At 44.2% G+C, this 27,028-nt stretch overlaps 2 protein-coding genes across 21 annotated transcripts; one reads left to right on the top strand and one right to left on the bottom strand.

Moving 5' to 3' along the window:
- Window positions 1–5: 5 nt before the first annotated feature.
- Window positions 6–26,551, top strand: cno (adherens junction formation factor afadin). Of its 19 annotated transcripts, XM_076530830.1 has the most exons (28): window positions 7,487–8,311; window positions 8,768–8,838; window positions 9,777–9,888; window positions 9,966–10,158; window positions 10,243–10,527; window positions 10,730–11,013; window positions 11,209–11,308; window positions 13,198–13,294; window positions 13,535–13,829; window positions 13,963–14,078; window positions 14,536–14,841; window positions 15,124–15,403; window positions 15,528–16,184; window positions 16,278–16,526; window positions 16,623–16,769; window positions 16,866–16,931; window positions 17,170–17,243; window positions 17,362–17,480; window positions 17,768–17,929; window positions 20,491–20,595; window positions 20,773–20,914; window positions 21,003–21,263; window positions 21,369–22,601; window positions 22,720–22,849; window positions 22,959–23,871; window positions 23,983–24,260; window positions 24,422–24,534; window positions 24,627–26,551. In XM_076530830.1, exons 3-28 carry the CDS (start codon window positions 9,778–9,780, stop codon window positions 25,009–25,011), a joined length of 7,101 nt encoding a protein of 2,366 aa, XP_076386945.1. In that variant the 5' UTR covers window positions 7,487–8,311; window positions 8,768–8,838; window position 9,777; the 3' UTR covers window positions 25,012–26,551. The 19 variants fall into 19 exon arrangements, with proteins under 19 accessions (XP_076386950.1, XP_076386948.1, XP_076386947.1 ...); XM_076530835.1 differs by lacking the exons at window positions 7,487–8,311; window positions 8,768–8,838 and adding an exon at window positions 6–143; XM_076530833.1 differs by lacking the exons at window positions 7,487–8,311; window positions 8,768–8,838 and adding an exon at window positions 4,661–4,787.
- On the bottom strand, window positions 744–4,776 carry FLASH (FLICE-associated huge protein). Of its 2 annotated transcripts, none has more exons than XM_003708146.3 (4): window positions 4,637–4,776; window positions 4,371–4,507; window positions 4,055–4,251; window positions 744–3,977 (listed from the first exon to the last, which is right to left on the bottom strand). In XM_003708146.3, the coding sequence occupies exons 2-4, from the start codon at window positions 4,431–4,433 to the stop codon at window positions 1,058–1,060; spliced, it is 3,180 nt and encodes a 1,059-aa protein (XP_003708194.3). In that variant the 5' UTR covers window positions 4,434–4,507; window positions 4,637–4,776; the 3' UTR covers window positions 744–1,057. The 2 variants fall into 2 exon arrangements, with proteins under 2 accessions (XP_003708194.3, XP_012152228.2); XM_012296838.2 differs by having other exon boundaries at window positions 4,371–4,550; window positions 4,637–4,772.
- Window positions 26,552–27,028: the final 477 nt, after the last annotated feature.

Below are 27,028 nucleotides of genomic sequence, written 5' to 3' on the forward strand. Positions count from 1 at the left end.
CGAACCGAACGCGAACGCGTAGCTCGTCGTACGGAAGAATCGATTCGATTCGGCCTCTAGACCGAACGAACGAACGAACGAACAAACGAACGTTGCGAGGATACCCGTCAATTCGTTGCGCGTCTCGTACGTACACCCTCTCGGTAAGACTAGCTTCCTTTTAACTATATATATTTGCAGATTTCCGAAATTTATTCTCGCGAGCGCTCTTAACAATTATTTTAATCTTATAGCGACGGTCGCGTGCACCCGACATCGATGTTCGTCTTCTTTCTCTTTCTTTTCTTCTCCCTCCCTCTCTCGGTTTTTCTCGGCCGACTCCGACTGCGACAGCGCACGGCGCACGGCGCACGATGTATGGAGCGTCGCGACGCGACTCCCTACACCCGAACGTCGTAATTGGGTGGGATTTTTCAAAATATGCTCATCAACGTTCAATATAGATATCGTACAAAGTAGTCGTAATTTTAAAAGCATCGCGTTTCCTCACCGGGTTCCATTTCACAAGCTAATTATTGGAAACGCGCGTAATCGTTATCAAAATTTCAAGGTTTTCGGACAAATTCGTCTTTCTTGCGTTTTATTATTCTCGCGACTTCTTCATCGCGAATTCTATGGGATCGTTCGTTAGATTTATCTACGTTCGTTGAGCTATATGAAAAGGTAATGAAGTCTCGATGATCGGTGAACGATTTTCAGAACTATTGGATTGAAAAAGTAACAATGATTTAACGTATCAACGATTTGACAAATAAACCATTTTATGTACAAAGACAGCTCTTTCATAATATATATATATATATATACACACTCGCACGCGTTATTTACAGAAATTTGTACGAGTCTATTGTTTGTGTAATCGAACCAAACAGCAGCCGAACGCGAGTAGCAACTTTTCTTACATTGATAAATTTCTATTGCAATTCTTACAAATCGAACGTAGTTTCCATTGTACGCGATCGTTTGTTCATAAACGAATGAAATTAAATAGAAACATAAGAAGAAGAAAAAAATACAGAATTTTGGTTCGCGTACAGATAATCGATTACAAGGACAATTAGTTAACCTTTCTTGTTTCACCGTCGGCTGTTTCCGCTATTTTCGAATTCGAGTCACGGCACAGCATCGCATCGCTTTCGCTAACGCGATCAGACGAATCGATCGCCTTATATTCGTGTTTCTTGTCGTTTACGATTACGGTCATATTCGCGTTATTATCTGCCAAGCAAACAGGTTTTTTGCGACGAACGAATACGACTATTTTTCCATGAACGTTCAACGTCGCAAGTTTCGAATTTGTGCTCGTGTTGTCCTTTCTTCGAATCGGTAACTTCGTACATTCTTTTGATCCCTCTGTTTCTTTCCTTTCTTCTTCCCCCTTCTTCTCAACATTTACGCAATTCGCGAAATCGTTTCGATCGATTTTTTGTTCGTTATCGTGATCGTGGTTACCGTTACTATTACCGATATCCATAGTATTTTTGTCTTCGTCATTGCTTGCTTTTCCCGTCGATCTCGAAGGATCAATAAAGAAGCGAGAATGTGGCGACTCATTGCCCAGAAGAAGAAGAAGATCGTCCTCGGCAATATTCTCGAGCGGACGATCTGTCTCGGCTCGATCCCGCGATGTTTCATTAGTTGTCTCGTTTGATATATGAATGTTGTTCGATGTCATTCTGGTCGACAAAACTTTGCCAACTTCTAGACGACAGGTCTGTTTCGCGGAGTACTCGTTTCCAAGAAAATTCTCGCTCTTCGAAATATCGGAATGCCTGATTTCTGCTTCGAACGATTCTTCTTTCTCCTTCGTTTCCTGTTCTTCAGGCACGTATTTTTTAACGTCGTCGTCAACGGCGGATTTCTTTTCGATACCTTGCTCGGACGATACTAGCATATTTTCGTTCGCCTCTTCTGAACCAATTGTTTCCGTTTCCGTTTTTATTTTCGTTTCCGTTTCCGTTTCCGTTCCCGTTTCCGTTCCCGTTTCCGATGCCATAACGCGCGTTCCCTCACGATTTAAATCATCGGATGCCAATTCGCGAATAAACTTCTCAATGTTCTCCAGGTTTTCTACGCTTTCGTTAACTTGGACACTTCCAGAATCATTCTTCTCCGTTTCGAGCGGGTTCTGTTTCATCGAACGATTGCTGCTATGGACGTTCGAAGGATCGAACGGTTCCTCAATACTCTCTCCGCTCTCCCTTTTCACGCATCTTTTCCACTTATCGCTTTCTTCCCAATTACTTTCCAGCTCACCCTCCTCTAAATCCGATAATGGATCTTGCGATTCGTTCGCGCGCTTTTCCGATTCTTTGCGATCTTTAATTTGTTCATTATTCGTTTCGAAGATTCGTTCGATTCGATCGCTTTTCTTGTCGGATCGTCTCAAAATTTCCCGTTCGTTTACGCGTTCCCTCGATGATCTTTCCGTATTAATCCGGCGACGCAAATCTTGTTCGTTGCACTCGTTTTCTCTTCCCCGTTCGAGTTTACTAACTTCGTCAATGCTTCCTCTTGATCTTCGACGCTCGTATCTCCCGTAACGATTATTTTCTTTCGAGCCGTTCGTTTTCCTATCGATCGAACTTCGATCGAGGCTGGACAGTTCTTTGGTATCTCGCGAACCATACAATTGCTCGTGTACCGTCTTCGATTTATCCGTGCTGACGCCTCGATAATCGTATCGCTTTCCAAATTTATCGCTGTAACCGGTATGTCTCGTACGCTCGCTTCCAACGTATTTTCCCTCCTGACACTTCGCGTGCGATGCTGCTTCTCTCGAGCGAAACGACCGATAGTCGACGCCACCGACGGCGTAACGATCTTCTCTTTTCTTACCACTTCGATATTCGACGTTACTTCGATGATTGTATTTCTTCGAGATCTCGAGAAAACGATCGCTCGCGTTTCTCTCGTCCGAATCGAATATAACATTTTCGCTGGACTCGTTTCGTCGCATCTCGAAACGTCCATACGTCACACTTTTTTCGCGTGACGCTTCGCTCTCCTTTTTTGACCTTCTCCGCGCTTCTTTTTCCTTCTCCTTTTCCTGCTTCTTCGCTCTTCTAACCGAATCGTTGCCATCAGCGTAGCCCGCGTCCCAAATTTTTAGAATATGCCGCTTTTTCTTTATACTGCTGGAACATTCGATCACCGAACTCGTATACTCGAATGCATCGCCCATTTCCTCCGCTAACTCGCTCGCGTTCCTCTTACATTCTTTCCTCGTCGATTCTATTAAATCTTTTCCCTCTTCGACTTTTCTTCGTTTCACGGAATCGCGTTCTCGCGTTTCTTCGCGTGTTCTTTTTCCTATACGTTTCACATTGGTCAACGATGTTCCCCTGCTTTTTCCATCTATTTCGCTTTTATCCTCTGTTTCAGAATTTTTTCTACTTCTTGACATAGCTACAAGACTTTTCGTACATTCTAAGTCCGTGTATCGTACGATACCAGCCTCGACGCTTTTACCGTTACAGAAATTTTTACTAACGAAAGAGCCGTTTTCTTTGTCGCTTTCGCCTATATACTTTTCTGCACCCTCTTTCTTCTTAATACTACTCTTGTTGTCGTGATTATTATTATTACTACTACTACTATCATTATTATTAGTGGTAGTAGTAGTTGCAATAGCAGTGTTAGTAGTAGTAGTAGCTTGAGTAGCAGTAGTAGTAGCAGTAACGGTGCGTTCACTGTTATTATCTTTCTTTTCTAGACGTTGTTCGTCCATGATCCTTTTACGTAATCGTTCACTAAACACTGTGATAGAAGTTAACGTTGATTCTCTTTGTTGTTCTTTAATGCAATGATACCGTGTATTCCAATTAGAGCTTTCGCGTTCGTTTTCCTCAAAGGATACACGGGGAGCACTCGATGCTTGGTAGTTGTTCACCACATCGTTTCGAGCAGTAGAATCATGAACGACATCTTTGTCAGATTTCGAATACACGCCTCTCCTAAACGCTGCGTTCTCCAGTCTGTTACGATTACATCAGCACTTATAAAATAATGTCCAGACAATAGAAAAATATTTTCAACCTTCGAACGTACTTACTTTCTTCTTAAATCATCTATCACCGTGTCCTTCCGTGCGATTTCCGCTTTAGCGGTTTTCAATAACGAAATTAAATTCATTTCAAGATTTTCATTTACTTTTTGAAAATCTTCCAACTTTATCGTCAGTTCTGTAATTCGCTTCTTTAATTCAATCTGTTCGCCTCCCGCGATATCTTCCTCCTTCTTCCCTACAAACTGAAACAACGTAACACGTTAAACTCCTAACGAGTGCGAACGTCTGTCTACGAATATTTCGTAGCGAAACATAACCTAGTCGCGTGTAATGAAATCAATTGACGCGTCGTAATACCTACGTTTTCGCCGCTTTTTGTCTCGAAATTCGATAAATCTTCGTAAATATCGATGTCATCCTCCATTCTTTTTATTCGCTACGACACCATCATCACGTGGAACATTATCTCTTTGCTGATATGCTCTTTCGCTTGGCAACCTGCAACGAGGTTACCGCACACCGCGGCAAATTTTCAACTTTTCTGTTATACAATATCGTTTCGTGTCGAATATTATGTTTTGTAAATTGTGTTCGCACGCGTTTCAACGAATGATCCTTAATATTTACCTCAAATCTAAATACTTAACGCCCGTTCTCGTGTATGAAAACGTCCTCGATAAGTAAACATGGCTGACAGCCATGACAGCAAAACGTAACTGGCGAGTGGAACTGTAGAATATCCAGTTTGTGACTTCTCGTCATCGGTCATTTTGTCGAGGTATACTTTATTCGTCAAATAAATATCGATATTTAACAAGGTTATTCAATATATTTTTATGTCGTTACGCGTGATTCGTCTTCGCTTTCGTGCTTATCATTATATTCGAAAGCTGAAGCAAGGTTAGGTGAAAATTTTTCTTTTTTTCTCACATTTATTATACTTACGCGTGCAAATACATCCTTTTTGTTTCTCAGTGTTTTTTTTTTTGCGACACAGTTCGAGTTTTTTTCGGGTTACATACGATAAAACGAGGTTTGAATCAGTTCGGATGTTGCGACACCTGTTGGAATCGGTGATCCCAATGATGACGACCATAGCAAGCGAGCTCTAGTTCACTGTTAGGAATGTCGACTAATGAGTAAACACGCGCGTGCATGCATGCACACGCGCACCATACGCGCGAACGTACGATGCACAGTGTATACATATTATGGATAATAACAGTGAAGTGAATTAGCGGATAATGAATATTTTTTCCTATTATGCAATTGTTGTACCTTTTTTTTCCGTCTTGGATCAACAGTAATTTTTAACAGTAAGTTTTCGGTTAAATTTATGGCGCGAGAAACGTTGACATTTTTTTATAAGAAAAATGTAAAAAATTTGTAATAAACGATGGAAAAAGATCGATGTAAGTAAAATAGAAGCAAAGCGAATAAATGGAAAAAAAGCAGGCGCGAATTATTCATTGCGAGTCGAAATCGCGTGATTTTATTATCGGTTTATCGTACAATTATTTAACCAAAGTATTGTTTTAGAAAATGTGGACATTCGCCGAAGCTTATTTATTGTGCGTCGACGTTACCGATTAAAATAGCGTGTTCTATTCGTGTACGAGTACGAGAGAATTGAAACAGATTCGTAGTCGAAAAAAGCGATAAAGAACAGGTTCCTCCTTCGTTTTTGAAAGCGTAATCCTAGTAGGAGTAGTTTTGTTACCACGATCTGCGCGTTACTACTGCAAATAACGCGTACATGACTCGAACCGGTCTAGACACCGAGTATGTATTTTGGTATGTGCCGTGTACTACGTGTAGGGTGAGTATTCCGCGTGCAACCTCTTCGTGTATGTACTATATTTCCTTTGCAGCTGTTCAACGTGTTCGTCTTTAGCTTCTTTTCTTGCTAAAATGTTCCGATCTTGAAATTTTTTGACAAATACAAAGTAAAAGAATAAATTTAATTAACGATCGTACATCGATGTACCGGTTGGAGATAAAACGTCGATGAATTTCAAACGCGATTCAGTCGTATTAGTTCAAATCGCACGACTAATCTATTTTTTGTTTGTTACAAAAAAAAAATCTGTACATATGCGCGTAATGTTGATTTTTGATCGTTGATCTCTCGAAATTCTAATTCTACTCGTATTGCTCGATGCACGTCGTTGTCAGCTTGTAGAAAATTGATCGTCTGCTTAGAAACGATAACGAAATGTAACAGGTGTACATATTACGATTTCAGCAGACGATAAATAAATTTCACTCGGTGGAAACGAGATGATCGATAATAGTAAATCTATTTTTTAATAAAAGTCACTAATAAATGTATTCATGGATGAAACATTTAGGAATTTCTCTTACACTTGCCTTTTACTCATAGCTTTGAAAAAACTTTGATTCGATAATAAGACGGATCGACCAATGCAACCGTTACGATGTTGACTGTGTACCTTGTACATATATGTACAACGTACTTATGTATGTACCTACGAACGCGCGCGAACGTGTATGGTCCTCCCTATTTAGAAAATAGAATTACTAAACTTTTTTAATGCGAAAAGAAAAAACTTGGAAGTTTTGGAAGGAAGGACTCGCGTAAAAATACAGTCGCGTGTATACGTTTGTTCGATATATTCGCGCGAACGAAATAAGCAGGAAGTGGTTAGTTAAGGATAATAAACTCGATGAAACTGTTTGATTACTCGACAGTGTAGTGTCGTGTTGGATGGTTAAAAATATGTCGCTCGAACCGCATTTTTATAACGCATCAATTTTTAGGGTACGATATATTACACTATACGATCGTTTATGTTGTACGAGAATCGAGCCGAAATAGCCTCGGGAATAAAAGGCCGGTGCCCCGTGAAAATGTCGCTAGAATTTATTTTGCCTTATCGACTTAATGTTTTTACGTTGCAGTATAGAAAATAAAAAGGTATTGTGTCCTATTAGATGGACCTAACGACGTAACGCGTAACGAAGTTACCAGTGAAGCCGTACGACGAAAATTAGATTCGTTTCTACAACGAACCGATGTGTACAGGCATAAGGATGAACTTTATGTCTCGCAAGCCGAAAGGGAGTAAATGAAAACACGAAATAATTATCTCGTAACGCTGATTCATTAAATCGTAACTAATTTTTCGAACTCAATCAGTGTTTCCCCGTATATCGCCTAATTCTTTACGTAACGTTAAATTAACGAAGAAGTCGCGAGAAAATAATATCGCGATAACTGTTCGTTTAGAAAAATAAAATCTTCTTTACAAGGGTTTATTTATCGTGTCGAATTTTTCTGCAAAACGCTTTGAAACGATCGAAATTCGGGGAAATGGAACGGAATGGAATGGAACAGTGTGGAACAGAATGGAACAGAATGGAACGGAACGGAACGGAACGGAACGGAACGAAACGAAACGAAACGAAACGAAACGAAACAGGACGGAGCGAAACGGAGTGGAATGAATCGGATCAGATCGGAGCAAGCTATATCGTGGAGTATACTAGTGAATAGAAAGAAGGGAAAGTAGGGGTAGAAATAGGTTGAAAGAAGAGAGTGGGAGAGAGAGAAAGAGATAGGGTCGGTAAAGAAAACGCTATGTCAAGAGGCAACGTGTTCTCCCACTCTTGAGGCCCAAGCTTTCCGAGTCCGTTTGCATCGTTCAGTACGTTAGTAATTACGCGGCAAGAGATACGTTAGGATATTCACGGTAGTTGATCGTGCGAATAAATGTTGGGTGTGGCGTTTGTTTTGAACTTGTTTGGTGTACGATATCGATAGTTTACCGTTTCGGAAATCAACGTTGGTCAGGGGAAAAGAAAAATGCTGGATTCGTACACGCAGTCGCAGGTTGAGCCAAACTCGCGAACATCTCGAAAGTGTTCCCGGTAACGGGGCCCATTACGCTAAAATCGAATACTTATTTGATCGTTGAAAGAAAACTTTTCTCTGCGTAGAAAAATGATTAATTTTCGAGGAATTCTCAAGTACTGTACACTCTTACAGCATCGAGCGATCGGAATGAAAAAAAAACACGCGCGTACTTGGAAAGATAGAAAATAAAGAGTACGATTTATCGTGAGAGTACAACTCACGCAGAACTGTTGCTCTACGGTTCTGAAATATTCATCGGTATATTCCAGTGGAAAAAAGATCACGTTGTTCGTAATTTATTCGATGTACCAAGAAGTTATTGGTTTCTCGATCGGTTAAGCGTATAGTTTCGTTTAGATCGTGCCTCGTTTCTACGCTGTTTTGCATTCGCTTGTCCGCGTTGGAAGAATGACAGTCTCGGAAGAGTAAGTACGATGACGCATCAAACTTATCCTTCTCTTTCTTTTACGTTTTTTAATTACTTTCCGTCTTATCCCACTATATTCGATGCACGGTACTTTATACACTATTTTCTTCCGTTCGTTTTGTTCTTTCGTTTCCTATATTATATTTTGAACGTATTATCGCTTTCAATCATGAATACTACGAACGCGAACGACGAGACAAGTATCCTCTTTTCAAATAGAAAGGTGTCGTTTCATTTTTTTGTACTTTGATTATAATACGTTTGTAGGGTGCATTTATCTTTACGTCGTTTACGTTGCATACTAGCACACGGCTATAGGTAAAGGGGAGGAAGAGAGGAAATGTAGAGGGGCGAGAGAGCGGGAGGGGGTGAAAGAGAATGAGAAAAAGAGAGAGAGGGGGAGAGAGAGAGAGAGAGCATGACGAAATCATACGCATAGGCGTGTTCTCGGCAGGTAAAACGTTTCGCGCCAAGAACGATCGGCTGACGGACAAGCATCTGGTACGAGAACATCGGACAATCACGGCAAGTTGTACGGATGTAGTACCGCGCTCGAGGGTACTCGAGCGTGTTCGAATTACTCGAGCGCGCTTTTAAGGTTTTAAGATCGAATTCTGTCGAAGAAGGTAGGAATGCGTGGAATGCGAGTTACTCGTTGAACGTGTTCCACTCCGAATTAACCCGATTTTATTCGAGCGTTGCCGAAGAGATCCGAGCAGAGTCGATCGCAACCGATTCGAACCGATCCTTTCCCGACAACCATGACAAGAGTTTGTTCGTTTCGTTACTCCAGCGAAATTTTTCTCGAACGCTTCTCTCGATCCTAAATTATTCGATCGCCGAAAGCCATTTATGTTTCGTTCAACGCACATATCCTTGTTGTTATATTCGTTAGGTAGGCAATATCGACGCGTTAAGAAAAAAATAGTAAAGAAAAAATATCGGTAAGCTGTTTTCTTCGAGCAAGAAATTACGCGATTCAAGTAGACGCTCCTTCATCTGTCGCGTACGAATATCGAATGCGTGTACCATGTACGTGGACTACGATAACGATAAAAGTATCGAATTAGCATCGCGTTATGTATCGTTAAAACCGAAGTCGATCGAATCGTGGACGAACGACGTAGATTAAAGTAGCCATTTTAACGTTTTTAAATGTTTCGAACGTTTGAAAGGCAAAAAAGTATAGAGTTTCGAAATATTTGCTAATACTCGTACAGGATTCCCGTCGGATCTATCTTGTACGCGTGTACACGTATACGATGACTAATTTGTTCTCCGCTCGACGATGACGTATGAAAGAAAGAAACGTTTACGTTTAGCGAAAGATACCGCCTAGTTGTTGTTCGACAGAAGGAACGGAAATAAATAATGGAGAATCGATGGAAAATGGCATCGATATAGCGTTTAAATATCGCAAGTTTATTTTTGTTTGATTTGTTAGTTTGTTGGTTGGTTCGCAGGATGGCCACAGAGTTGGCAAATAAGAAGGCGGAGCGCGAAGCTCTGCGTGGTGTGATTCAACAATGGAACGCTAATAGATTGGATTTGTTCGAACTTTCAGAGCCGAACGAGGTAAAAAAAATAGTATACGATGTACTCGTACGTATCGTACAGTTTCTGCTTACCCGGTTACTTTTATTATTTTTTAGGATCTCGAATTTCATGGTGTAATGAGATTTTACTTCCAAGACAGCGGTCAGAAAGTGGCAACAAAATGTATAAGAGTAGCGTCGGACGCGACAAGTCAGGCAGTGATCGAAACGCTGATCGAAAAGTTCCGTCCAGATATGCGAATGCTTTCTGTTCCGGAATACGCTCTTTACGAGATTCACGAGAACGGCGGTAAGCGAAATACACGAATGCAACGAATCGGATATAATCATATTGATTATACGATCCGAATCGGATACGATTGATTTTGTACAGACGAACGTAAGCTCGGATTGGAGGAGAAACCGCTGCTAGTTCAGCTAAACTGGCACATCGACGACCGCGAAGGACGTTTTCTGTTGAGAAGAATCGACGACAAGACGAACGCGCAAGGCGTGGGTTTCTCTTGTTCGGAGGGATCTAGCTTTCGCAGAAAGTTGAGCAAACGAGAAAAAAAACAAATGAAGAAACAAGAGAAGCTGGGTCGTCTGAAGAGTTTGGAACAGGAAGAAAATACAGTACCGATCGATCAGAATGGTGTAGCCGAAAAATTATACACGGGTAGGCAGACAAAATACATACAACGTATCGCGATCGATGCTAGGAAGGATCGCGGCGCGTCACGAGTAGCAGTTGAAACCGATCGATAATGATACGATAATAATACGATAAAAATACGATAATAATACGATAGCGATAGAGTAAGAATTTTTTAAAGGATCAACGCATTGGTCGAAGAAAAATGACGATTTATCGTTTTCAGAACTACCGGAAACTAGCTTTACCAGAAGCATTTCAAATCCGGAAGCTGTGATGAGGAGGCGACGTCAGCAAAAATTGGAGCGAAAACTGCAACAGTTTCGCAGTAAAGACGGCGGTCCCGACACCGGTGGAACATTGAAGATTTATGGCGAGGCACTTTGTAAGGACGTTCCGTATAAAACTCTGTTGTTGAGCGTACGAGATTCGGCTGTTCACGTGGTACGAGAAATGCTTTCCAAATACGGTTTAGAAAAGGTTGATCCGCAGCAGTATTGTCTAGTACAGGTGAGTGAGAAATCGATGCAGTGTCGCGCGACTATATTTCTAGAGTAGATTCGCTGAAATTTTTTGCGAAGGTGACGCGCTCGTCGAAATTCGACTGAACGAAATAAAACAAAGCGATACCGAGCGCAACGACGAGGCGATCGATAGATGGAAAGTCGAAAGATCTACATGACTGTGTTTCTAAATGTTGCGCAGGTAAATAGCGAGCACGTAAACGGAGGAGCGCAGCAAGAGTACATATTGGACGATGATGAATGCCCTTTAGCTATTCTTATGAATCATCCGTCTGCACGGGGTAAGTATCTTTGAAGCGAAATGCCCGAAACGAACTCGACAGACGCCGAAAGAAAAATTCGCACGATTCAACCCGAGTACGAATTGAATGGAGAAAAAGTGATGGAAGAATGGAGCGCGTTCGAACGTTCCTTTCGACGTCGTCGACATGATACCGCTACGATACGTTAGGATACGATACGGTGCGACGTGCAATAGCATAGTTGAGATAGCACGGTTTAGAAACTGGACGACGTTACGCGAAACGAGGGGTCGCGGCGCGACGTCGTACGAATGTACGTCGATAGGTGTGTAGGGGTGCGCGCGCGCCACTGCTCGAAGGACCGCCCACCGAATATCGTTTCTTTCCGTGATGCTCGAGTTCAGTCGCGCGAAATGTCGTGACATAATAGCGAACGTTGTTGTTATCTCCGTCAACGCGATTCGAACTGTAACGCGTCAACGATCGTATTATTGTGCGCGACTCGAGATCGAGCGAGAAGAGTGCGAAGATCGTATTCGGTTGGCGAAAAATCGAATAAACGACGATCACGACGAGGCAAAATCGATCGTTGAGCCAAAGACTCGATAGAACGTCGAAGGCGATACGACAAGAAAAGTTGACCAGCGTTCAGTCGAAACGAAGGCGATCGCGCAGCCGATCAACTTTCCAAGAGAGACGCATCGATATACCGAGGCTGATATACGGAAACGTTGATTCGTTCGGCCGTGAAATCTTCCGCTCATCTACCGCTCACCTTCCGCTTGTCTTCCGCTCGCGATCTCGGTGTCCACGGGGTAACAACGTGACGAGCCTAGAGGAAAAAGAAAGGGAAAGAAAAGTTTCGCTTTAGAAGTCGAAAATCGAGGAAAACGCGAGTAATGGGACGTAGCGGGTTTGCTGCGAGGAAGAGGAGGACAAGGAGGAGGTCGAGGGGAAGAGAGAGAAAAACGATAGCGCGTCTCGCGCAGTAAAACGATTTCGAATTCACGGAAAACGAATGCGTTGGCGGAACTCTAAAATCGACCGATACAATTTTTCCGATTTTCTTCTGTCTTCAACGTTTTGCGATATTTTTCGACTATTAGAAATATTCGATAACGCGAACGGTATTAGCGTCGGCAGCCTGTAATCGACGTAACAGGTAACGAGGTCGAATACTCCCTATTCCACGACGCCCTCGTTTATCCGTGCATTCGTCCTAATCTCGATCGTGAATCGGTACAAATCGAAACTCGGAGGACCAAAATTCTAAGGGAAATTCGAAGCTAACAGAAGGGACCACGCGCGTTCGTTCGTTCGTTCGCTCGCGCACGTACGTGACTACCAGGGACCACGTAGCAAATCATCGAATCGACGCGCTTCACGCAATATGATGGATTGGGGAATCAGACGTAAGGACCGTCGCTCTCGTTAAAGTTACTTTTTCAAAACGGAAAGATCTCGCGTTCCTCGAACGATGCTCGTTTAACCGTTTTATACGACGCAAAACATTTGTCCTCGAAGCGGGGAACGCTGACGCCATCGACCGCACTTCCCGCCGCTAGATGTTCACGGTTACAAGCGAACCTAACCTTTCTTCGGATATATCGATCCGATCGATTACAAGCGCCAAGTACATTAACTTGTCTCGTTCGTGTACGTTGCATTGTCCGTATTTAGCATGCCTCGTTCGCGATCACGAATTTCGCCTGTTTTACGCAAGATCGATCCGCAGCAACGACAATCGAACGGACGCGTATCGATCGTTGAAATAAGTGCGATTTTTAGGAAAAAGTGCGTGACCCGACGCGGGCGTAGGTGACTGAAACGCGAACAGCGAAGGAGCATGCCACGATCGAACGTGTTCGTTGACGGAAAGGAAAGCAATTCGGTTCAGCGAAAGAAAGAATATTCGTTATTTGTTTCAGGTTCGATCATGTTCCATGTGCGGAGAAGGCCCGCGGATTACGTGCCTCGGAAACGCAAGAAAAAGCCTAGCGGCAAATGGAACGAACTCGATCACAGGTGCGTAACAAAAGCGCGCGAGATTAGCGAGTATTTATGGAAAAAAATGAATATCGCGATCGAAGGTCGAACGAAAGGGACAGAAAGGGACAGAAAGGGACAGAAAGGGACAGAAAGGGACAGAAAAGGACAGAAAGGAAAGGGAATAGTAATTCGTTCGTAGAACTAGTGGTACGAGTGGTAGAAAATGTAGAGGGGTTGATCGTTTCCGTGTCGGTTGAAGTTATTTTTTTTGATTAGATACGAGGACGAAAGATTGCCATTTTTGGTGGAACTGAATCCCGACGGGAGCGAGGTTCCGAACGGTGCTGGCGCGAGACACCGATTGCAGCCAAACGTCACGGAGGTGGGTTCGGAAAGGCCGATAGGGCCGCAGGCGGTTCAAGCTCAAACTTTGACGTTGACCGGACCGACCGTTATGCCGAGACACTGTGTGATCGCTTTTACCGAAAATATCGTTACCCTCACCCCTTGCTCCAGAGACGCTCACACATATGTCAACAATCAGCGGATACATCAAACGACGATACTCCAAGTATGCTCGCGTCGAACAATTTTCCACTCGTTTACCTTTATCTGCTCAGTTTGAATTTTCTAAATATGCATTTTCATTCTCGTTTTTCCATTTGCCATTTCTCATACGCCGTTTGTCCTTTGCTGTTTCGTAGAACGGTGCGATCGTGAAATTTGGCAGACTACATACCTTTCGATTCATCGATCCAGCGCCTGAAGAACGCATCAGGCGACACGAATCTGCAAGACAAATCGAATACGGTTACGAACGGTGAGTTAGTCGCGCGTCGTTCAAATAGCACGACACGATGCACGAATGCGATGCACGATACACGTAGCGTAGAGAATGAGCGTATACCTACAGGAAAATGGAATTGAGTCGAGTCGAAATGATGCGAGGTAAATCAGATGGAATAGAAGAGAATAGAAAAGAATAGAGTAGAGTAGATAGAATAGAATAGAATAGAATACGAAAAGGCCCTTAGTGAGAAGTAACCGCGTTCGCGAATATAGTGAAACGAGAGGAAAAATGCGCGAAAAAAATTGGACGCTCGACCGGTACGGAGTAAAGGAGAGGATCGCGGTCTTTCGATTGCTCCCTCCTTAATCTACTCCATGACAGTCTTCTCGGTGAAGATACCGAAACAGAAGAAAAACGGAATGAGAAGCTCTCATACGCTTAATTCATTGCGTTTTTTTCGTTTTGCTTTTTTCTTTCCTGCACGCAGCCTGCTTTTGTACCGTAGACGCTCGCCAGACTTGACCGGTCAGGAGACAAACGTGGAGAGATACGGATCGGCATCCGGCACTCCGAACAGTGGACAGAATCAAGGGTTGCAGAATCATGGCCAGGCAAATCAAGAACAAACTTCTCACCCATCTAGCCCGAGCAAATCTACGACTAATTCCGCTGTCGGTTGTCATCCTCAAAGTCCGACGCACGCGCCGGAATCCATCCATAATTACGAGACTACGTTCGATCTCGATGGAAACGTCGAGACCGCCAGTTTGACCAGCAGCAGGGACGGTAACAGGTAATCTTTGCGCGATCGTGCCGAGTATCGAATTCGGAGTATCGAAGGATGTAGGAGTAAGAAACTGCGGGAAAGATGATACGGGTTTGCGATTAGAACGGGACGGGAGGGGACGCAACGAGACGAGATAAGTAAAGGCGAAGAGACAGTCGGGAAAGAGAAAGAACTCGCGGAGGTAATAAGGGTAATAATAAAGTAGTAGTAAGGGAGAAGAGGTTTAGTGCTCGGAAGAGGAATGTGCTCGGTTTAGTAACGATTTCGAATCGTTTGTTTGGTCGACAGAACGTTGCAGAACGATCGACAAGTACGAGGAACGGATCCGATTCTACCGGCCGTACTGGAGTTTCTCGAGGAAACCGAAGAGACGTTTTTCCACGCGGTGATCACGGACGTGGAACCGTCAGCGCCTCAATTCAAATTGGCCCCAACGTACACGCTTTATTTGGCAGCGAGATATCGGGCGAGCACGCATTACAGACCGGAACTACAGCCAACGGAAAGGGCTCACAGATTGACCGTGATGTTAGCGAACGTAGCCAGCATGATACAACGGGTGATACAGGTAACGAATCAGATGGAATAGGTGCGAGCGTAAAGAATCGTATAGAGTCGGTCGCGCGTTCGCGAAACGTCGTAAGAGATCGTACTCGAGAATTGATCGATGACGTTTGGCTTGACGTCGACAGGAACGATACATGGACGCGTCTTCTTTGGCGCTGTGGCTAGCGAACGGTTCGGAATTGTTGCATATGCTGAAGAACGACCGGCACGTGGGAGCGTTCTCGACGAGGGCACAAGATATTTTGACGGAGGCGGTCCACGCGGCGTTCGCCTCTCTGGTCCGATGCATATCTCTCGAACTAGCCCCGGCGATGTCGCAGTTTATGGCCGATGCCGACGAGCCCGCCAAAGAAGCCGGAGTTTTACAAATATTTTCTAGCACGATGGCTCTGCTGAGGCGGTGCAGAGTAAACGCTGCTCTGACCATTCAACTGTTCAGCCACCTGTTTCACGCGATCAACGCGACCGCGTTCAATTCGTTGGTTTCGAACGCGAATCTGTGCGTTCGATGGTTTGGTCGTCGATTGAAAGCGAGATTGAACGCGCTCGAAACCTGGGCCGAAAGACAGGGTCTGGAGTTGGCGAGTCAGTGTCACTTGGCGACGATCATGCAGGCGACGCACTTGCTGCAAGCGCCGAAATACAACGCGGAGGAGCTCGCCACACTAAGTTCCACGTGTTTCAAGTTGAATTCCCTTCAAGTCAGGGCACTGTTGCAAAAGTACCAACCAGCTGCCGACGAGCCGAGACTTCCAGCGGAATTAATCGAGAACGTAGTACGAGTAAGTTCGCGATCGTTGACACGCGCTAATTTATGCGCTAATTTATGTGCGAATTTATACAGGAGCCTTTTCGATGCTCTACTATGTTTACAGGTAGCGGAAAGCGTGGCAGACACGCTCGCGCGTGCCGACGGTAGAGAGATTCGACTCGAGGAAGAACCTACGCTCGCGTTGGCTCTTCTTCTTCCCGAGGATGGATACAGTTGCGAGGTGATACGCGGAGTGCCACCGGGATTAGCAGAATTCTTGGCCCCGTTGCAGCGGGACGGACTTTGTCGAATGGCCCCACAGCCCACCAGCAGCGGATATTGGACCATATATATGATCGATCATCACAATAACGTGAGTCCTTCTCCTCCTTCTACTTTTTCTCTCTCTCTTTCTTACGTTGCCTACACAAGAGCGAATCATTTGAACGTTCTTCGCGCTTATCGCTAGTTTCGCAGCCCCAGCGCGATGAGCAACAGATCCGGCGGTGGCTATTCTTGCCACGCTGGAGGACCGAATTCCGCTCAACCGGAAATACACGTGATCAAATTACATAAATCGACCAATGGAATGGGTTTGAGCATCGTTGCGGCGAAGGTACGTGTCCAAAGCCGCGCTCGGTTCGACACTTTAGTCGTTAGACGAGTGTAAAATCGCTTCTCGATTCTTTCGATTCGTTTGTTGTGTTTCCAGGGCGCTGGCCAAGACAGACTGGGAATATATATAAAGAGCGTAGTTGCAGGAGGTGCCGCCGATGCTGTGAGTACAGTGACTACTATTTTCTTTCGTATGGTAGAGGAAAATTAATATGGAAAATACGCGGAATTAAAAATACGAATTTCAACTAAAAATTTGAATTAAAGCGACGATAAATGACAAGCAGGAGATATGTTCGCGTTGGCAACGGGTATTTTAATATATAGATGTAGGACCGAGCACGCGTGTACGATGAAAAATTTTTAATTGTATCTTTCGTGATCACCTAATGTTTGCGCAGGATGGTAGATTGACGGCTGGCGATCAACTGCTCAAGGTCGACGGGCAAAGTTTAGTCGGAATTACGCAAGAAAAGTGAGTATACCGGAAACGTTGCAGTTTTCGTGTTAGAAGATTGCGTTAAATTTTGTAAACCAAAGTAAAGCCGCGTCGAGTGGCAAGCCTCTTACATGATGTGCCAATATGTTTTCAGAGCTGCCGAATATCTGGTGCGCACGGGGCCGATAGTGACACTGGAAGTTGCCAAGCAGGGTGCCATATATCATGGTTTGGCTACTTTGTTATCGCAACCGTCACCGGTTATGAGCAGAGGTACTCGCTTTCTAATAATTTTCTATCTTTCTCTCTCTCTCTCTCTCTCTCCCTCCCTCCCTCCCTCCAACAGACCTTCTTCGTAGATATTTCTAAACGCAAAGACCAAGAGGAAGAAGGAGAAGAAGCTTTTGAAAGCTTTTTTCGAATTCGCCGTCGAGAATACTCGATTCGTGTTCCTCGAGGTTGATCTTCTCTCGCGACGTTTGCTTGCTTAACGCGCGCTACGGAAATGCGGGGAAAGCCAATTAGCTCTACTAATGCTTTACTAACCAATTGTTTCCAAGCAGCGTACAAGATTCGTCCCAAGTCCGAACATTTGGAAAATTGGAAAGTAGAGGAGACGAGCAGCGAGCATCCGTCCAGCTCGCGTTCAATGGGTAATTTGTTGGACGCGCCGAGGCACGCGGCGATCGCTTCTTCGGACCGTTCGATCGATCCAGTATCAGGTGCGATTCTTTGCTCCGTTTCGAACTTTAATCGATTTACTCGTTACGATTTACACGATTCGCGCGCATCTTTCCCGGTACGTGAAACGACTCCGCCGGTAAAATTTCAACGACACGAAACGAAAGAAGAAAAAGAAGACAAGGAGGAGATAGAAAAAGAAGAAGCGGGTATTACGAGTCGGTTAAGCTCGAATTTCGATTCGTCGAACAAGGCTTACGATCGCGAGGGTTGTTTAAACTGTCTCGAGTCGATACCGTACATCGATCAAACGGACGAATCGTATCCCTGGAACGAGCGGTGTTGCGAGTGTCGATTGATCGGAGGAAATTCGAACGATAACGTAGCCGGTATTTCGCGAATACGTTCCACGCCGTTCGAGGCTATCCGCAACGATTTCAAGACGCGCGTCGAGGATCGTTCGCGTTCCAAGTGGGACGATAACGACAACGACAACGACAACGACAACAAGGACGAACGCGAAACTCCGAACGGGGAGCGAAAAATGCGGTGCGATAATAGGGAGAGTCGCGGAAACGAAAGTAGGGACGGTAGCGAGAGCGTGGCAAGAATCGACTCGAAAACGAGCGTAAAGCAGAAAGAGGAAGAAACGATGTCTATCACGCGACGTGTTTGCGCTTCCGAAGAGGGACAAACGGAAGATGCGTTGTTAACTTCGACCGCGGACGTGACGATGCTCGAACTGAATCTCGATCTATCCGGTTTGGACAACGATACCTCGAACAATGTCTCGAGCGACCTATCGAGCGACTTCTCCAGTGTCCACGGTTCCTACAAGTGTTGGAAATCCCCGGAGGAGGTACGACTCGGCTGCGGTCGAGTGGCGGCACTAGCCAGATACTTTTCGAAATTGGACGAAATCGAAAGCATAATTCGCGACAAATCAAGATCGAGATCGCGCGATTTACAGGATTATCGTAGATTCGTGTCCGAGCCCGACTTTACTTCGATCGAGATGAGCGAGTTAGGCGAGGCTGACGAGATAGACGAGACAGGCGATATAGGGAAAATAGACGAAACGGATTCTGAAATGCGCCATCGCGGTCGCAACCGCCGACGTCGTAGCCGTTTGTCTCGTCTCGTCGATAAACGTTGCCGATCCGAATTGGATATGAGAAACGACTCGAACGAACGTCGGGTCAAGGATATTTGCTGGTCGGCTGGAAAGTTGACGCTCGAAAACTCGAGCACGGATACGGTGGATGATAACGAGAGAGAAAAAGAATCTCCGACGAACGATAAAAAGAGAAAGTTGTCGTTAGCCGAGCAACGACGCGTGATCGAGCAGCTCGAAGAAATGTCTAATCTCGAAGGCACGATCGGCACACCGTCGATATTCCAGTTAGCGGTTTTGTCCGAATGCTCCGAATCGCGATTAGATCCCCGTTGGATCGTCGACCTTCCAACGAATACCGTTCGTCGAATCGACGATAACTTGCTCGACGATCGATGGAAGAAGCAACTTGCCGTTTCCTGTCCGAATCTGGACAGCGCGAGATCATTGGTGGATCCCGCGAACCGGTTGGATTCCGGTTTCTTGGCTAAACGAGACTCCCGCGTTCACGCTCGAATCTCGTATCAACGACCGCGCGATTCGTATGGTCGATCCGAGAAAGCAAAATCGACTACCCTCTATCGTGCTACGCGTTCGGCCAGTTTGGATTTCGGTGCCGAGAACCAAAAGCGGGAAATTCGCTCGCGCGAATACGAATTGTCGCGACGTTCGATTTCGAATTCGAACGTCGACGACAAAAATCATAGTTACGGTCAACGAGAGGAAATTCGAGATAACGGAAGTAGCAACGGCGATAACGACGAGCATCGATTACCGAGCGAAAGAACACCGCCGATACTTTATCACGACGATTCGTTCATCGTCCATCGGTACGACGAGAATCGACAAAAGTCGATCGATTCGATCGCGCACGCGAGAACGTCCATAGATGCCGAGACCTTTTTACGTAAGCAATTCGAACCGACCGTTATATGCGCCTGCCTATCGATGTTGGACATGATCGTTGTACGAATTAGCGAACGTACATCGCGCATGATAACGTTATTTTTTCGTCGATAGTTTTCCTTAACCTTATTCCACGATGCAAATCTTTCCCGCACCGGTCTCACGTTCTCTACACGCACTCCTCGTTTATTTTATTCGCGTTGCATTCGCGTATATACCAACTTATATTCGCGATCACGAATCCGCCGCTTCGATTCCTAAGCTTTTGCTCGCTTGCGCTTTACCCTCGTTCAACTTTGACATTAGCTTTTAATTATTTTATCTTGTTCGCTTTCGTTTATCCGTGTTCGAGCATTCTTCGCGTTTCGTACGCGCATGTCTATATCGACGTTGCATGCGACATTTGTCTAGCTGTCAGATTTCTTCTTTCCTGCACGCGTAGGATTCGCGTTTGGCGAAAAGTCGCGCGGGAAGAACGCGAGTTCGATCTGCCTCTGTACCGTCCCGCGAGGCTTCTCGTATCACGCGCGTGTTTCTCGATCAGCTGTACAAACGTGTATCTGCATCGTGTGCTTATCGCAGGACCTCGCCGCATGAGCGAACGAGATTTACCATCGCGGCTTGGACGCGACCTAACCGCTCCTCAGCAACAAATGCATACCAGCAAGTCAGTGCCAGCATTGCACAGTAAGTAACGTAAATAAGAAATTCCCGTTTGCCATTTGCCTCTCTATGTCTCGCGAGTCACGAAATTCTCTAAATGTTTGCTTTCAATGCGAAACCTGCATTCTTCCGCGAAATAAACACACCGAATAAATGTAAAAATATCACGAGCTAACGTCCAACGCGTATGATTCGTCGTAGACGTAGGTACCGATGGAAAGCAACAACACGAGGTATTCAATCCCGGTTATAGCAGGGCGTCGTCCAGTAACAGCGTTACTCCTCCGGTTACGCAGCCTCTACCGATCAACCCTATCAACAGTTCGACGTCGTTACGCTCTCGGTAATATCCTTCGATCCAGTTATTAGACTTTTTAACGTCTTCTCGCTCTTTACCCGCAAACTTCGTTAACGTATTCGCGTTGAAACAGTTCTAGTCACAATTTACACGACTCGACGAGAATCGGGATGTTACCACCGAGTGGTCTTCTTGTCGGTAGACAACGATCCTCGCCGAACTTGAATCCTGGTCAAACGATCGCGAACAACGATCCTTCGAGTAACCTCGCTACCGCCTTGAACGTTCTTCAAGGAAACGAAGCCGAAAGGTTTTACCAAAATTTGAGCATCTACAGGAATCAGGATGCGACGGCGAAACAGCGATATAGCCCGTCTCAGCATTCCGATGAAAGGTAAAATTTCCTATCCTTTTTTCATCTTACTTCTTTTTCTTCGTTTTGCTCGTTATTATTCTCCGCTCCTCTTTCCTTATTTTCCTCTTTTAACGTCTTTTACAGAAATCTTCTGCAGCCGCAGAAGAACTCGAAGGGCTCGCAAAATTCGTTGAATCGGCCGGGAACGTTCGAAACGAGCCAAATCAGGGACCGGCCGATATCCGCCTACGTGTCTCAAAGTCAGCAACAACCTTATCTCACCGGACAACCGCAGTCGCAGTCGCAGTCGCACCTACAGTCGCAATCGGTATGTGCGCCAACGTCGCTAAGATCTCAATCCTCGCGGGACACGATACGACAAGAAGCGAAACTTCAGGAAATGCAAGAAGAAGTGAGAAGGCGGGAACTACGAGCTGCCGTACCGGTTCCATCGAATCAGTATCGACCTAGCGGCTCGTACAATGTAAAAGCGAATTCGGTCACATCACCGAACAATTCCTCCGTTCGTCCGACAAAATCTCTTGGTCCCCAGCCGAACTTGGGTTCGAGTCCACCGATAACGGTGTCGACGTCTCCAATTTCGATATCTGGATATAGCGCGAGACAAGTCGCGCAAAGTACTTCGAGTTACGGTTATTTGGATCCTCAGTACGGATCATACATGATTCAGTACAGCAAATCCTCCCATGGGCATGCACATCAACATCAACCTCAATCTCAGTCTCAACCTCAACCCCAAACTCAACTTCAATCTCAACCGCAACCTCAAATTCAACCTCAATCTCAATCTCAATCTCAATCTCAATCTCAACCGCAACCTCAACCTCAATCTCAATCTCAACCTCAATCGCAAGCTCAAGCTCAAGCTCAACATCAACATCAACACCCGCATCAGTATCCGCATCAACATCAATATCAGCACCAACATCAACATCATCATCATCAGCATCATCACCAAAGCGTGCAACAACAAAATTTTTCACATATCCAATACGGTAGTACTCCTCCATCGAGAGGCAAGAACGATTCAACAAGATTACAGCCGAACGGAGCTATGCTCGATTTTGGAAGAGAGCAGAGTTGTCAAGACATCGACAAATCGTATTCCGATCAAACTCATCGCTTGACCGTTGGTTCGCAGTATTATTTGAACGGTAATTCGGATGTACGAAACGACCATTATAACGCCGAAAATAGCATGAATAGGTCACAGTTCGCTTCGGAAGTAAATAGTTTAAATACCGATGTTACTCCGATGAGACCTGCTCTTCCAGAAGAAGGATATACCGAAAGCCCTCCGCCACCGCCGCCAAACACCTCGACTCATCCTCTCTATAGCAAACAATCGGATTCCAGGTAATACCTGTTGCCCTAAATTTCCTTGTTAATCCTATTTTTCGAGGAACGGAGAAAAGGCAATAATTTAAAAGATCGAGAAAGAACAAACAGAAATTTTTGTTTTAACGTTCCACAGATACACCGCGAGCATGCAAGACCCTCCTCGCGGAGGATATTATCCGGCAAATGGAATGGGGACCGGATTGCAACCGCGTCAGTATCAGTACAGTGCCACGAACCCTTGGCAACGAGAAGAAAAGGAAAAGGTAATATAATAAACTTAAGTACACGTTCGCGCGCGTTTTCGTGTTAGAACGATCGAAATAACCGTCGAACCGTTCAACCGCGATGGTATAAATCGTTACGATTGCTTAGGAACAAGCGCGCAGAAGGGAAGCGGCAAGACAGTGGCGAGATCAACAGATAGCGGAACTGAGTGCGTTACCACATCGGACATCCCAGCAGGAAGAGCAATTAAGGGCGCTTCAATTGGAGAGAGATTTTCAAAAGAGAGCCGAGGAGGTTGCTAACCAGCAAGACGATGACGAAGAAAGTAACGATTTGGACGCGGAGAGTATACAACGACTTCAGGGGTTACTTCGTACAACGGTGGCTCAAGATCGGAACAATTCGTTGGAACAGCAGATCATCCTGTCCAGAAACAACGCGGCGAATCATTCGATCAGGGGAAACTATGCTGCTCAAACTGTCGGTGGAAGCATGCCCATGCATAGTCCGAGCATCGTCGCGCACGGAATGGACGCTCCACAAACTTCTCAGAACGTTTCGAGCGGTGGCGTCAGCCAACAAGATAATTCTGGTTCGCATTCCTCGCTAACTTTTCAACGCGAACAAACCATGCAAATGCAAAATAACGTCGGGCAAATTTCAATGTCGTCCTTGATTCACTCGAACGCTTCTCAAAAATCCGGTTCCCTTCCTTCCGTTCAGTTTATCGAAGACAAAGAGGCACACCGTAGATCGGACGAAGTTAGAAGAAGACAATTGGAAGCTGGCTCGGATGAAACACAGAAAAAGAAAGAGGAAGATGCTAACAAACAACAACAAATTCAACAAATATATCAACAACAACAACAACAGCAGCAGCACCACCAACACCAACATCAGCAGCAACAGCAACAACAACAACAACAGCAACAGCATAACCACCACCATCATCACCACCATCATTTGCCACAGTCGCAATCCCATCTGAAGAGTCAACAAACGTTACATCCCAGTATGTTACGGCTGGATAACTTGACTATCAATGGACTTAACGCGTCTCGTAAGCACTTTATAGATATGTTCCGTTTACTAATTGATTATCGTACTTCTTCTTCGTTCTAATTCGACCGGTGCAATACGTTTAATCATCCGTTTGCGCATAATTTTACAGCTGCGCAAAATGGCAATAACGATGCGCCTCTGCCGCCAGAACGAGGTTCCAGTTTTGCGGTGATGTCACAGCAAGGAGTCCTCAGATCGAACAATGCAACATCTTCGAATACTGTAACGTTAACCTCTCCGCAATCGACGACCATCAAGAGAGTTTCGTTTCACGATTCGAACGCGAACGTGAATATTGAATCTGGAACGGTGCAACGAAACTTATCGTCCGGGAATTTAACCACGATTCCGTCCACGACTATGGATGTCATCACGGAAGATCCAAACGTAAGATACGCGATACGTTCTTGAATCGAATCGTGTACTTACGCGATTTAGCGATACACCGAGTCGACTAGTCGCAAGAGTTTGCAATTCTCGAAAGATCGTTCATCGATTTGCTTATTTCGAAAAGAACAAATTATTATTTAATTATCATTGTTTCGCAGATTTTCATTAACGACGCTGAAATGTTGTTGGCATCTCCAAAGACACCCGAAGGACCAGGTATTCCGCTTAGTGGCAGTACACCTGGTGTAATAGGCGCTCAAGAAGTTTACAAGTAACGTCGCATTCTTATAATATATTTTTTTTCTCATTTTACTTTTTGCTCTTTTCTTCTTTCGAAAACAAATCGACAAATTATTTACTTAGGGATCCGCGGCAGAGGCGACTTGCCGAGAAGCAAAAACAACAACAACAAAATTCTCAAGTTGGTCAAGTACCGGAAAAACTCAGTTTCAAAGAGAAAATGAAGATGTTCGCGATGGAAACCGGGGAAGATGGAACTCCGCGGGATAAGGTGAAAATATCCCGTGCTCAGCGTGAAATAGATAACATAGGAAATCCTACAAGCGCGCTGATTGGCAGTAACGGCAACAACGCCGGTAATAACCACAACAACGATAACAGTAATAACGGTAATGCTATTACCGCTGTTACTGCTAATAACCCTAATAATAGCAGCGTTAACTGCGGCAGCAGTAGCAGTAACAACATCAATAACAACAACAACAACATTCACAACAATAGAAATTAAGACTGAACATTGAAATTTATTTTCTGCGTAACGATAATAGGTTCGATAAAAATAACTGATCCATCGATTCAAATTTTTATCACGCAATAAGTAAAATAAACGTTACGTTTTATTTTCTATAACGTATCGTTCGATAAGAGTATATATCGATATAACGAGAATTTATTTTCCAGTATTTCCGAATCCGCGAAAGAAAAAAAAAAAAAAAAAACGGAAAAACATCGAGCGAAGTAGAAGAAATCGTAACGAACTACGTCGCGCGATTAAGTTACTGTCGATCGCTAACAACGACCCGCGACACGCTATCGACATAGTAACACGACCAATGTCTGATTGATTCGATACCTGACTCTACTCGTTCCAAACTAGACCAATTTAACGTCAACGTTTTCGTAATTAGACGCGGCAACGAATAAAGTTTGAAACGAAGCGTCCCGTTGCTTCGAAGGAAAAAATCGTCGTGCAGTCAATTTAACCGTGGCGGTCGACGATTGCGAGGAAAGAGTTACATGTTACGAATGTACATAGATAACGTTAGTTTAATTTTTAGAGTCACTCGTTACGTACGACGTTCTTTCGTATTTATATGTTCGTCGATGCGCGCATCGGGTACAGAGTACTTTGCGCGACGCGAATACGCGTATACGCGTATACGCACGCATGTTTTCGTTTATTTCGCCAACAGACACACCGATAGCTTTAACGCGATCGTTTGATAGAACGAGCACCGATTAATCAAATAGGCAGCTTTAAGTAAATCAACGGTGAAAACATCGTTTAAGGCCTGTATGCGGCCGCTATAGACAAATTTCAATTTCAATTTAAATTCCGAATTCGTTTCGAAACAGCGGAAGGAGATTATTATGTAGTTATTACGTTACACTAATAGATGGAGAAAAAAGAAAAAAAAATACACATTGTTACGTCGTTAGTTCCCCGGCTTCGGCCTCGATTTATCGCCGTTTCGTTCGGTAGCGTTTCGACGAAATTTCATTCCGTACGTATTCCCATCGACCTAGCGTCATCCACGTAAGCGATTAATAAATTCTTCTCGTCTAACGTCGGTGTTTTAACGAAGAGAAAATAAGACAGAAAAAAACGAACATAAACCCATCAGTTTTACACGTTCGACCCGGCTATTAATATTTCTCTCGACAACTTTGTTCATTATTTTATTGTTAGTCCTTCGTATACAGGACCGATATACACGTGTTTTAGAAAGCGTGAAAAATGTAGAAAAGGAAAGGAAAATTAAGAGAGAAACGTGCAGCGAATGAAAATATTTTTTTGTCGAATACAACATACGTAAAATATTGTATCTGCACTATATTTTTTCTAACGTACTTTCATATCTCTCGAGAAACGAAATTGTTTCGTTAACGACTTCAAATTAATATTTTGACTCTACATCTTGTTAGCAAATATATTGTCACAGTTTACTATTGTATACGTTATAATTATACTTTTATAAATCATTTATTTTTTAATCATTGTAAAAGACTTACGATGCGATTAAGAAATAAAAAAGAATCACTCGCAACGTTGAACGATTAAGAAGGTATGTTGACGAGTAGTTTAAACTAAAATGCGGTGTAAGTGGCAGACGACCGCGTAAATAATCGCATGTTCCGGCAGGAATCTCTTCCATTTGGTACGTATGCAAACATAATTTAGTCGACAAAACTTGATTTACTTAAAATAGGAATCCTTCTATTTTCATCTTTACGAATCTACGTTAGTATATACTTGGAACGCTTGATATTTTCTCTTTTTTTTCTTTACGGAATATTTTCGACGAGTTTTCGATTAATTTTCCGCCGAAAATGGAGAAGTAGTAGGTAGTTTTTACCTGGAATAGTCTACGATCTATATCGTGCACAGTTCACGCTGTAGAGGACAGTGCGAGAATAATATAACGGAGTCGTAAAGTATACAGTAATAGAAATACGTATAATAGCGTATCGTCGACGACTCGAGTTTAAATTTGTAAAAAAGTTGAACGAGTAAAAGAATTTGA

This window comes from Megachile rotundata, chromosome 4 (genome assembly GCF_050947335.1).
Source record: "Megachile rotundata isolate GNS110a chromosome 4, iyMegRotu1, whole genome shotgun sequence".
Classification (NCBI taxonomy): Eukaryota; Metazoa; Arthropoda; class Insecta; order Hymenoptera; family Megachilidae; genus Megachile; species Megachile rotundata.

Coding starts and splice junctions, on each gene's coding strand:
- FLASH (XM_003708146.3), bottom strand. CDS start 4,433: ATGGAGGATGACATCGATATTTACGAAGATTTATCGAATTTCGAGACA. Junction 4,252..4,370: donor AGACAAAAAGCGGCGAAAAC/GTAGGTATTACG, acceptor ACGTTGTTTCAG/TTTGTAGGGAAGAAGGAGGA. Junction 3,978..4,054: donor ATAGATGATTTAAGAAGAAA/GTAAGTACGTTC, acceptor TAATCGTAACAG/ACTGGAGAACGCAGCGTTTA.
- cno (XM_076530825.1), top strand. CDS start 9,166: ATGTTTCGTTCAACGCACATATCCTTGTTGTTATATTCGTTAGGTAGG. Junction 11,014..11,208: donor AGCAGTATTGTCTAGTACAG/GTGAGTGAGAAA, acceptor AATGTTGCGCAG/GTAAATAGCGAGCACGTAAA. Junction 17,930..20,490: donor TTCGATCGATCCAGTATCAG/GTGCGATTCTTT, acceptor TGCTTATCGCAG/GACCTCGCCGCATGAGCGAA.